Source organism: Aquarana catesbeiana, linkage group LG08 (genome assembly GCF_042186555.1).
Source record: "Aquarana catesbeiana isolate 2022-GZ linkage group LG08, ASM4218655v1, whole genome shotgun sequence".
Classification (NCBI taxonomy): domain Eukaryota; kingdom Metazoa; phylum Chordata; class Amphibia; order Anura; family Ranidae; genus Aquarana; species Aquarana catesbeiana.
Genome location: NC_133331.1, coordinates 281,627,685 through 281,640,311, shown reverse-complemented (window position 1 = coordinate 281,640,311; position 12,627 = coordinate 281,627,685). Strand labels below are relative to the sequence as shown.

The 12,627-nt window shown below is 43.2% G+C and overlaps 1 protein-coding gene across 2 annotated transcripts in view; it reads right to left on the bottom strand.

The window, feature by feature from the left end:
* Positions 1 to 644: 644 nt before the first annotated feature.
* The window catches only part of LOC141106548 (uncharacterized), a 55,470-nt gene continuing 43,487 nt past the window's right edge, over positions 645 to 12,627 (bottom strand). For both annotated transcript variants that reach the window (XM_073597400.1, XM_073597401.1), the window contains one exon: positions 645 to 8,779. In XM_073597400.1, the coding sequence (XP_073453501.1) occupies positions 7,740 to 8,779 (1,040 nt within the window). In that variant the 3' untranslated portion in view covers positions 645 to 7,739. The remainder of the gene's footprint in view (positions 8,780 to 12,627) is intronic.

The following is a 12,627-nucleotide window of genomic DNA, read 5'->3' as shown; positions in this document are numbered from 1 at the left end:
AGCGCATTTGTTAGGTAAGGCACTGATGTGAACGAGAAGGCCTGGATTGCAGTGTCCGCTCTAATTCATCCCAAAGGTGTTCTTTTGGTCAGGACTCTGTGCAGGCCAGTCAAGTTCCTCCTCCCCAAACTCGCTTATAAATGTCTTTATGGACCTTGCTTTGTGCTCTGGTGCGCAGTCATGTTGGAACAGGAAGGGCTCATCCCCAAACTGTTCCCACAAAGTTGGGAGCATGAAATTGTTTAAAATGACTTGGTATGCTGACGCCTTAAGAGTTCCTTTCACTGGAACTAAGGAGCCAAGCCCAACTCCTGAAAAACAACTCCACACCACAATCCCCCCTCCACCAAATGATTTGGACCAGTGCATAAAGCAAGGTCCATAAAGACATGGATGAGCAAATTTGGGGTGGAGGAACTTGACTGGCCAGCACAGGTTCCTGACCTCAACCCGATAGAACACCTTTGGGATGAATTAGAGCGGAGACTGTGAGCAAGGCCTTCTTGTCCACATCAGTGCCTGACCTCACAAATGCTCTTCTGGAAGAATGGTCAAACATTCCCATAGACACACTCCTAAACCTTGTGGGGAGACTTCCCAGAAGAGTTGAAGCTGTTATAGCTACAAAGGGTGGGCCAACTCAATATTGAACCCTACAGACTAAGACTGGGATGCCATTTAAGTTCATGTGCATGTAAAGGCAGGCGTTCCAATACTTTCGGTAATATAGTTACATAGTACGTGAGATCGAAAAAAGACACAAGTCCAACCTATGTGTGAGATTTTATGTCAGTATTACATTGTATATCCCTGTATGTTGTTCAGGTGCTTATCTAACAGTTTTTTGAAACTATCGATGCTCCCCGCTGAAACCACTGCCTGTGGAAGGGAATTCCACATCCTCGCCGCTCTTACAGTAAAGAACCCTCTACGTAGTTTAAGCTTAAACCTTTTTTCTTCTAATTTTAACGAGTGGCCACATGTCTTATTAAACTCCCTTCCACAGAAAAGTTTTATCCCTATTGTGGGGTCACCAGTACGGTATTTATAAATTGAAATCATATCCCCTCTCAAGCGTCTCTTCTCCAGAGAGAATAAGTTCAGTGGTCGCAGCCTTTCCTCATAACTAATTTCCTCCAGTCCCTTTAATAGTTTTGTTGCCCTTCTTCTATAGTGTATATGCATTGCAGCAACAGCCATTCTTAGCTGAAGAGTCATTTTCTTGTAGTCCACAGCAGGAGGGAAGGAGGTCCAATAGTACAGTGCATAGGACCATGTTGGACACAAAGATTAATAAAAAAAAAAATACAAAAAAATTGAAAAGATGTTACATAGGTTGAAAAAGAGAGACTAGTCCATCTAGAAGAACAAAAAAAAAGAAAAATGATATTGAAAACCCCCATAAACATAATCCTATACCCACAGTTGATCCAGAGGAAGGCAAAAAAACACCAAAATAAGGCATGATCTGAGTCAATCCAGTTGTGGAAAAAAAATTCCCTCCTGATCTCCCAGGAGGCAATCAGATATTCCCTGGATCAACGACCCCTGGTGTTTTTACCCCTAAATATAAATATCCAATTATATTAGTCTGTGCATTTAGGAATGCATCCACCTATTTTTTTAAAGCAATCTACTGAGCTTGCCAGAACCACCTCTGGAGGGAGTTTATTCCACATTTTCACAGCTCTTACTGTAAAGAAGCCTTTCTGTAAGTGAAGGTTAAATCCCTTTTCCTCTAGACGTAAAGAGTGCACTCTTGTCCTCTGTGATGACCTTAAAGTGAATAACTCAACACCAAGTTCACTTCATGGACCACCTATGTATTTATACATGTTGATCATTTCCCCCCATAATCTCCTCTTCTCAAGAGAGAATAAATTCAGTTCCTATAATCTTTCCTCATAGCTGAGCTCCTCCATGCCTCTTATCAGTTTGGTTGCTATTCTCTGCACTTTCTCCAGTTCCCTGATATCCTTTTTGAGAACTGGTGCCCAAAACTGAATTGCATATTCCAGATGAGGTCTTACTAATGATTTGTACAGATGATATCTCTCTCTCTGGAGTCCATACCTCTATTAACCACTTGACCTGCCTACTCTATCTAACTTAACCACTTGACCACTGGGCACTTAAACCCCCTTCCTAACCAGACCAATTTTCTGCTTTTGGTGCTCTCACATTTTGAATGACAATTACTCAGTCATGCAACACTGTATCTATATGAAATTTTTGTCCTTTTTTTCACACAAATAGAGCTTTCTTTGGTGGTATTTAATCACCGCTGGGTTCTTTATTTTTTGCGCCGTAAAAGAAAAAAGACCGAAAAATCTGTAAAAAAATACATTTTTCTTCATTTCTGTTATAATATTTTGCAAATTAGTAATTTTTCTTCATATATTTTGGCCAAAATTTATACCGCTACATATCTTTGGTAAAATTAACCCAAATCGGTGGATATTATTTGGTCTTTGTGAAAGTTATAGAGTCCAAAAGCTATGGTGCGAATATCTGAAAATTGATCACACCTGAAGTACTGACGGCCTATCTAATTTCTTGAGACCCTAACATTCCAGAAAAGTACAAATACCCCCCAAATGACCCCTTTTTGGAAAGAAGACATTCCAAGGTATTTAGAAAGATGCATGGTGAGTTTTTTGAAGTTGTCATTTTTTCCCACAATTCTTTGCAAAATCAAGGTTTTTTTTTTACTTTTTTTTTTTCCCACAAAATTGTCATATTAGCAGGTTATTTCTCACACACCGCATATGCATACCACAAATTACACCCCAAAACACATTCTGCTATTACTCCAGAGTACGGCGATACCACATGTGTGAGACTTTTACACAGCGTGGCCACATACAGAGGCCCAACATGCAGGGGAGCACCTTCAGGCGTTCTGGAGCACCCAGGCCAATTCTGACATTTCTCTCCTACATGTAAAAATCATCATTTATTAGCTAGAAAATTACATAGAACCCCAAAACATTATATATGTTTTTTTAGCAAAGACCCTAGAGAATACAATGGCGGTCGTTGCAACTTTTTATCTCGCACGGTATTTGCGCAGCAATTTTTTTAACGCGTTTTGTGCTTTACAAAAACCAAAACAGTAAAGTTAGCCTAATGTTTTTACATAATGTGAAAGATGAAGTTACGCCGAGTAAATAGATACCCAACATGTCACCTTTCAAAATTGCACGCGCTTGTGGAATGGCGCCAAACTTTGCTACTCAAAAATCCCCATAGGCGACGCTTTAAAATTTTTTACTGGTTACATGTTTTGAGTTACAGAGGAGGTCTAGGGCCAAAATTATTGCTCTCGCTCTACCGATCGCAGCGATACCTCACATGTGTGGTTTGAACACCGTTTTCATATGTGGGCGGGACTTACGTATGCGTTCGCTTCTGCATGCGAGCACACAGGGACAGGGGCGCTTAAAAAAAATATTTTTTTTTTTATTGTTAATTTTACTTTATTTATTTTAGTTTGATGCTTTTTTCCCAAAAAAATTTTTTTTGACCACTTTTATTCCTATTACAAGGAATATAAACATCCTTGTAATAGGAATATGGCATGACAGGTCCTCTTTACAGTGAGATATGGGGTCAATAAGACCCCACATCTCACCTCTAGGCTGGGAAGCCTGAAATAATAAAAAAAAAAAAAACGATCCTGGCTTCGATCGTAGCGGTGAGTCGGTAGAAGCGCGGGAGGGGGGGACATCCCCTCTCGCCTCCCGTAAGAACGATCAAGCAGTGGAACAGCTGCTATGATCGTTCTCATGGTGTAGGGAATCGCCGGCTGAAAAAGCTGATATCTGAATGATGCCTGTAGCTGCAACCATCATTCAGATATCTCCGCACAAAGTCAAGGACGTTGTATGACGGCCGGCAGGCGGGAAGTGGTTAAAACGCTTTTTTTTTTTTTTTAACACAAAGTTGTCCATTTATACAATATTTCTACCACATAACATGTACATACCAAAAATGACACCCCAAAATAGATTCTCCTGCTCCTCCTGAGTACGGCGATACCACATGTGTGAGACTTCCACAGCCTGGCCACATACAGAGGGCGAGTAGAGCTGAGCATGGCTCAGCATGGCAGGGTATGGCGGGGTATTGCGGAGTATGGCGGGGTATGGCAGGGTATTGCGGAGTATGGCGGGGTATGGCGGAGTATGGCGGGGTATGGCGGAGTATGGCGGAGTATGGCGGGGTATTGTGGAGTATGGCGGGGTATGGCAGAGTATGGCGGGGGCATGGCAGAGTATGGCGGGGGCGTGGCAGAGTATGGCGGGGGCGTGGCAGAGTATGGCGGGGGCGTGGCAGAGCATGGCGGGGGCGTGGCAGAGTATGGCGGGGGCGTGGCAGAGTATGGCGGGGGCATTGCAGAGTATGGCGGGGGCATTGCAGAGTATGGCGGGGGCATTGCAGAGTATGGCGGGGGCATTGCAGAGTATTGTGGGGGCATTGCAGAGTATTGCACAGCATTGCAGAGTATTGTGGGGGCATTGCAGAGTATTGCACAGCATTGCAGAGTATTGTGGGGGCATTGCAGAGTATTGTGGGGGCATTGCAGAGTATTGAACAGCATTGCAGAGTATTGTGGGGGTATTGCAGAGTATTGCACAGCATTGCAGAGTATTGTGGGGGTATTGCAGAGTATTGCACAGCATTGCATAGTAGTGAGGGATGGCTGAGCATGGATGGATGGATGGATGGCTGGATGTCTCTGTGCAGCGCTGTGGGCACTACACATACAGCCCACAGCGCTGCAGACATCCATCCATCCCCTTCCCCGCTCATTGTGTACCGATCGGTACACAGGAGGGGAGGAGAGCAACCGGCGTCATCAGATGATGCCGGTCTGTTTACATGTGATCGCGCCGTCATTTGACGGCGCGATCACATGGTAAACGGCCGCGATCAGCGGCCATTTACCGGGATGCGTGATGCGCCGGGTCCTCTGGACCCGGCGGTCACGGATGTGTTCGGGTGCGCGCCCCAGGGGGCGCACGAGAGGGGAATTCTGGGAGGATGTCATAGTACGTCCTCCCAGAGTTATCCAACCGCCCTGCAGCCGTCATTCGGCTATGGGCCGGTTGGTAAGTGGTTAATACAAGAAAGGACTTTGCTCGCTTTGGAAACCACAGCTTGGCATTGCATGCTATTATTGAGCTTATGATCTACCAAAACCCCTAGATCCTTCTCCACTATGGATTCCCTCAGTTGTACTCCCCCTAGTATGTAGGATGCATTCATATTCTTAGCCCCCAAATGCATAACTTTACATTTCTCAACATGTTTATACTGAAAGTATTGGGATTGGGTTAGAGAAGAGAAAACCTAAAAGCTGACACATGCTAGAATTTTAGTATGAACAATTTGGAACTGAAAATTGTAAAGTGGTATTAAAAGCAAAACAAAAATGTAAAATATTGCAGCGTATCAATCATTAGATGTGGTGGCTGCATTAGCTTCCTTTTTTAGGCCTTTTCCCCTCTGTTTTCAGCTGATGATCTGGCCAGTAACACACCTGTATTAGAGACACCACTCTGAGTGAATGAGCACAGGGGGCACATTTGGACAGCAGCATCGGGGCAAGCTGGGGGAGATGAGTGTTAGATGTACTAGCAGATTTAAATACACTGACAAATTGAAGCCAAGCTCCAGCTTACACCGCAATTACGGCAACAGTATTATTCACTATGCCATAAAAGTTTTAGACAAATAAATAAAAGCTGATCATTTTAAGTACCCCTGCCAGTGTTAAATGGTTTGTCTCATCTCATTTAGTCTTTCTTTCTTCTATTTTCATCTTGTGATCCAGCCAGTAAGTCTGTTGAAAAACAACAGACTTACTGGCTGGATCACAAGGTGAAAATAGAAGAAAGAAAGACTAAAGTATAAAAAATAATGCAGCCATCACATCTAAGAATTGGTAAGCTGCAATATAATAAATGTTTGCATTTGGATTTCAATAGTTAAGAATTTTTTTGTGGTAAATCCACAATCTTTCTGTCTGGTGAGTATATCATTTAAAATAAATGTGAAGCTATTCCTGTGAGATAGGCCATGCTATCTTGTCTTCACTCCAGAATATGAAGCTAGCTGATCAGAAGATCTACATTTGAGGACTGAGGTATGTTCCATAGGCACCAGAAGAGTTAGAGCAAAGTCTATGAAGGTTGTCCTCATATATTTGCTTGTTTTAGTGCTGGACCTGTGTGTTCTGGCTACCAATTTGTGGATCTATTTCAAATCTAAATTTGGCCAAGGGACTTAAAAGAGTGATTTGTATGATTCCATTCATTAGAAGAAAGAATAAACCCCTTATTTTATGGATTAGGGATAGATGTTAGACTTGTAGATATCTCCTGTTCTAAGGTTATTCTTTGCTTTATGGAAGCATAGTGGACAGCTTTTTAAGTCCTTCAAGTCCACCTCGCCATAACCCGTCCTGCTATACTATCATATTTTAAATCACAAGTGCGATGCTGCCTATCTCTATATCTGCAATATTTGGGAACAGACTACAAACCTTTAAAACCTAATGATGTCCATATAAGCTTGCCATCAAACAATCTGTATGTAAATCATTACATTTAATTTCTCTTCTATTTAGCACCGACTGTCAACCCCTTTGATGAGATGCCGGAGGAGAGATAAGATAAAAGGAAGCTGAAAGTCAATTGGATTATGCGTTGGGTGAAACAGGGATGTATGATTGTTTAGTGAACAAGAGTTTCTTTAGGTTCTTTGAAGGACTTTTTGCTAGTGGAGATGGGTCCCCTTTATGACCCATTCACACTAAAAAACGCTGAACAAGCAAATACCTATTCTATTGTTTTCAATAGCCCTTGTACACAATCTGAGCGTCCTGTCGCTTGTGGCATTTTTGTCCCCATAGAATCCAATGGAAACGCCTAAAAAGCATGTCATTAACTTTTTTTGAGTGGCTTTTCAAGAGTTTTGTCACGTGTTTTCTGCTCAACAGCAGCTTTCTCCTTCCCCTCGCTCCCCTATTTCAGCAGCACTCCACACCTTTTTGTTGAAAAACGACAGAAAAAAACACCTGACAAAAGCCGCAAAAAATGTGCAATTCTGCTCTAAAAAACACTCAAAAACACATGAAAAAAGTTTGAAAATGTGCGATTCGTGAACGTAGCCTCACGATTGCAATGTCTCAACCCTTGTTCAGTATTGTTTTGGTCTTCTAGTCTGCTTGCGGTGCCATGACTGCCATATACTATAAATGTGGTCCCACTCCTCTAAAGGGAACTAGAATATCTAGGGTTCAAGGGTTCAATATTGGTAAGAGGCGGGACTAATGTGAAAGGTGAAAAAAGCAAGCTCAAAGACTTTAACACTTGGAAAACTTGTGGTTGACAGAGTTTCCTAAGAACATTCACTTCATAAACACAAATGTAGTGAAAAGTTCCAGAGTGTCACTTATACGTGTTGGAGATACGCATAAACAGTGCCTGATAATATCGCTACCAGGTACAGGAAACACGTATTGGGTCTGACCATTGGCTTATCTTAAAATAAATCTATCAAATGGCTCTCTTCACTAAAACTGACTTAAAATCGTAAGTTTCTAAAGACTATTGATAGAGGTTGCATAGTTACAGTATAGGATCTTTTGATTGAGTAAATAGGTTGTTCTACGGGAAAGCAGGGATATAATGACATGGAAACAAAAGGCACCTTGGTGTGGATACCTTTTCTTAGCTTTCACCTTCTACTGTAGGAGCCTCCTGAATCTTGTGGGTATTGAGATGTGACACCAGGGTGGACCTATACGAGAACCGTTTCCCGCATTCAGAACAGGAATACGGCTGAGCACCTGTGTGGACTCGTTCATGTCTAATCAAATCTGATTTATCGGTGAAGCCTTTCCCACATTCGGAACATAAATGTGGACGATCACCAGTATGGACTTTTTCATGTCTACCCAGATTCGACTTGTTTTTAAAACCTCTCCCACACACTGAACAGGAATACGGATTCTCGCCAGTATGAGTTCGCTGGTGTATGACTAGACGGCCTTTCAACGAAAAACATTTCCCGCACTCAGAACACAAATAGGGCATTAAACCCGTGTGAATTCTCTGGTGGGTAATAAGCTGTTCCTTCTGAGGAAAACTCTTACTGCATTCAGAGCATAAATATGGTCTCTCCCCCGTGTGGGTTCTCAGATGCCTCTCAAAGTCTGATTTCTCAGAAAAACATTTCCCGCATTCAGAACAGGCAAAGGGCTTATCACCCGTGTGGGTTTTTTTATGTCTCATGAGTAGATATATTTCAGAGAAACTCTTCCCGCACTCGGAACATGGGAAGGGTTTCTCAGTTGTGTGAGTTCTCTGGTGCTTCAGGAGAAAAGCCCTCCAAGGGTAACATTTCCCACACTCGGCACAGACAAATGGCTTCTCTCCTTTATGAATTTTTGCATGCGTGATGAGAGAAGATTTCCAGGAAAAAAGTTTCCCACATTCAGGACACGAATATGGCTTCTCTGATGAGTGACTCTTCTGGTGCGAAACAAGTTGTCCTTTCTGGGTGAAACAAGCAGTACATTCAGAACATGGGAAGGAACCAGCCCTTCTACGATGGGTAACGGGAGAGGAGTGCTTCCTAAAACTTCCCCTGTGTGTAGAATCAAGATCTCCACTGGGAGGTGCTCCACGCAAATTTGGAGTAACAGGTTTTTTTCCTGAAGAGCTATTTATAGCAAGTTGTTCCTTCTCATACCTTCTGTATCGCCCATCTAGAAGAAATTTAAATTAGAGAGGAAACAGGAGTGGCTAAACAAATTCAAAGAAAAAGAAGCAATAAAGTTAGATTTTTGTTTGGTTTACCTGTAAAATCTTTTTTCTTGGAGTACATCATAGGACACAAGGTACTTCATGTTAAGGACTACTCGGGTTATTCTACCACCTTTGGGTGAAAGATACTGGCCAAAAAGGGCAGGAATTCCCCGCCCAGGCATAACCTTTGCAGCTCTGCAAATCATCAGTTTTGTAGCAAGCAATGAGGTACACGGATAAGAGGAAAGCAATCCATGTGTCCTGTGATGTACTCCAAGAAAAGAACTTTACAGGCAAATCCCAATTTCTTAAAATGTACATCACAAGACACAGGGTATTTCATAGATATGCAGAGAAAGGCGCTTTTAAGTGCAGTATGTCAGCAATTTGATTAAAAGCCAAAAGGTTAAAAACACTAACAGGATTACAGAGTAAACAGGCTTATCAATGTCTGAAGTCCTCCTGAGATGGTCTTCCCTGTCACTCTGCTTGCCTGGAAGTGATGTCAGCATAGGGAGGTGACTAGTTTTGGAACATGCTGAAAGGCTCCTTCTTCAAAACCTGAGGTTTTGAAGAAGGGGGCTTCAGACATTGATGAGCCTGTTTACTCTGTAAACCTATAAGTGTTTTTAACCACTGCCTTTTAATAAAAAATGCTGACATACTGCACTTAGAAGCGCCTTTCTCTGCATATCATTGTCTATCCAGGGCCTGCTTCACTCCTGTAAGTGCTGCTCGAGTGCGGGTCAGCTTGCTATCCTGCTACCTTTGATGATCCAAAATATATATAGCACCTGGGAGGACCCTTCTAGCAGAAGAGCTCCTACTTACCATTCTCCATTTGGGGTATTTCATAGGCCTGAGTAAATAAGCTCACAAATTCAAAAATAGTGAATGAAGAGGCGGCCAGACCCTTGCAATGACCCTCCGGTAGAACAGACAGAGTTCAGATAGATTTTATCTGCTTCAACAGCATCCAATGAGTGAAGCACCTTCTCCTTGGAAGCATGAGGATTAGGATAAACAGATGGCAACACAATGTCCTGAATTAGGAACAGAGAAACAACCTTCATGAAAAAAAAAGTGGACCAAGGCCCCTACGCCACCATACTCTGGTAAAGAACCAGGTAAGGTTCTTTGCAGAAAAGCAAGGCCAACTCTGATACCTTATGAGTGGAGGTAATAGCAACCAAAAAGATGGTGCGCTTAAGGAGCAACAAGGGAATCTTGGTGAGTTTCAAAAGGAGAAGTCTGCAAAAGAGATAAGACCAAATTAAGGTCCAACAAAGACAAAGGGAGTTGCACAAGCTGGAAAAATGCCCATAACTCCTGCAAAAAGGCTTTTACCAAGGAATAAGATGCGATAGGTTTTTGAAACAGAATGGCCAAGGCTGAGATCTGCTCAATGGTGGTACATAAACCAAGAAACATCTCCACACCAGATTGAAGAAAAACCAGAATATTGCCTCTGCAACCACAGCTGGCACTCCGACAGTTATACTCTTGATATTTTGCTATTAACACACCCGATTAGGAACCCTCCTCATCTATTAGCATGCAGCAATAGCCCTAAAGAAGGGGGAGTACCCTGAAATGTGGTGGCTTGATATATTTCTATTTCTATATACTGCTATTTTCTGGAAACGCCTCCTAACTAAGGATGAGCTCAGGCGTGTTCGCAACCCGCACAGGCAGAGCCCGCCAGGAAGTCGGCACTGCATCGCGCTAATCACAGGCAGTGAGACATTTCTCGATCTCTGTAGCCGCGGATCGGGAAAATGTCTCACTGCCTGTGATTAGCGCCGTGCAGTGCTGACTTCCTGGCGGGCTCTGCACGTGCGGGCTGCGAACACGTCTGAGCTCATCCTTACTCCTAATCCACCTTCCAACTCGCCTTTCTGTGGACACCGGTCACACCTTCCTACCTTTCCAAGTCAAAATGTGTCCCATGACATACTGTCAGGGATGAAACTTAAAAGCCTCACACCAGGCGAATTAAGCCTTCCATGTATGATTGTACATCTCTCTGAAGGTCGACTTTCTTTCCTTGAGGAGGCTAAGGATTGCAGAGTCAGAAACACCCCTATCATTCAAGTCTTGAATTTAAACAGCCATGCTGTCAAAGCCAGCGACCATTAAGCACAATGGAAGATCTGACCCTGCGATAGCAAATCTGGCCAATCTGGATGAGCCCACGGCTCATCAACTAAATGAGTTACCACAATACAAACCACATTCGCCTTGGCCAAGCAGGCGTGATCAGAGTCACTAGAATGCCATTTATGCTACCCAACAGGCGAGAAGATGTTGCAGTGGAGGAATGGCATAGATTAGGGAAAATTGATCCCAAGGAGTCACCAGGATATCCACCGCAACTTGAGTATCCTTGCTCTGGTATACAAACCTGTCCAGCCTGTTGTTGAATCTAGATGCCAAGAGACACATCCGGCATCCCTCACCACAAATCTCTTTAAACACCTCCAAGTGAAGAGACCATTCCCCCAGATTCAGCTAATGACAGCTGAGAAAGTCTGCCTGACATATTTCTACAACAGGAATGTGCATAGTGGAAATTGCCGGAACAAGTTCTGCCCGAGTCAAGTTCATGTCCACTTTTTCCTGAGCAGCACATATTCTTGACCCTCATTAATGGTTAATTTATGCCACAGTCATGTCCCAGTTCTTGCAAAGCACTAGTACTTTGTTGCAAGTTGTGTCAGTACTGGGCCCAGGAACAGCTGATTGCATGTTTTCATGCCCAGAGGAAATGACTACTTGCACATACATAATCGCACACAGTGAGGTCATAGCACATCTAATCCTTTTGAACATTATTACTGTGGTTTGTCACTCTGGTCCCACACAGTTACTAGGCTGTACTGCCCTTAAGCATTAAGGAACACTAGGAGAAATTGCCACAAATACCACCATAGAGGCACAATCCTTGCTGCAGGTCCAAAAAGGCCCAATCTTCAGCCCTTTTGTTGGGTGTGTTCTGCTGGGCCTTAATGGACTGAACTCCCACAACTGAATTATTGTCCTGGACCTGTACAGCCCCCTGCAAAGTCACTGGATCCTGAGTTCTTTGGAGATCGCTGCCTGCAGGATTCAGCACCAAACAGCAACATTATAGGCCACCCCACTCTTGTATGCAGGGTCTGTGTATGGTCTGTCTTGGCCTCAGGGCTGTAAAAGGCCGCTCTGGATAAAGCCTTTCTCTGGCACAGAAAAGGTGTACAGAATAGGCCATGAGTCAGGGGACTGACATCTACTAAAATAAATCTTCAGAGAGACATCATAGGCACATCTATCACCTAAGGACACAAGATAAAAACTGAGGCTTAGATGAGCTGGGAGTGTTTATTATTATTAAGGTACTTATATAGCGCCGTCAATTTACGCAACGCTTTACATATACATTGTACATTCACATCGGTCCCTACCCTCAAGGAGCTTACAATCTAAGGTCCCTAACTCACATTCATATACTAGGGCCAATTTAGACAGAAGCCAATTAACCTACCAGCATGTCTTTGGATTGTGGGAGGAAACCGGAGTACCCGGAGGAAACCCACGTAGGCACAGGGAGAACATGCAAACTCCAGGCAGGAAGTCCACCACTAATGCCTGGGCAGGAAGTCCTGCCTTTTTTGCTTAGTGTCCATTCACTGGAAGGTGGCAGTAAAACCCAAATAGTCATGACTATGAAGTACCCTGTGTCCTGTGATGCCTTATTAAGAAGGAAAAATTGTTGGAGGTGGCATGTAAGAGAAATGTTTCCCACCGCATCTTTTCACTTTGAAAATTT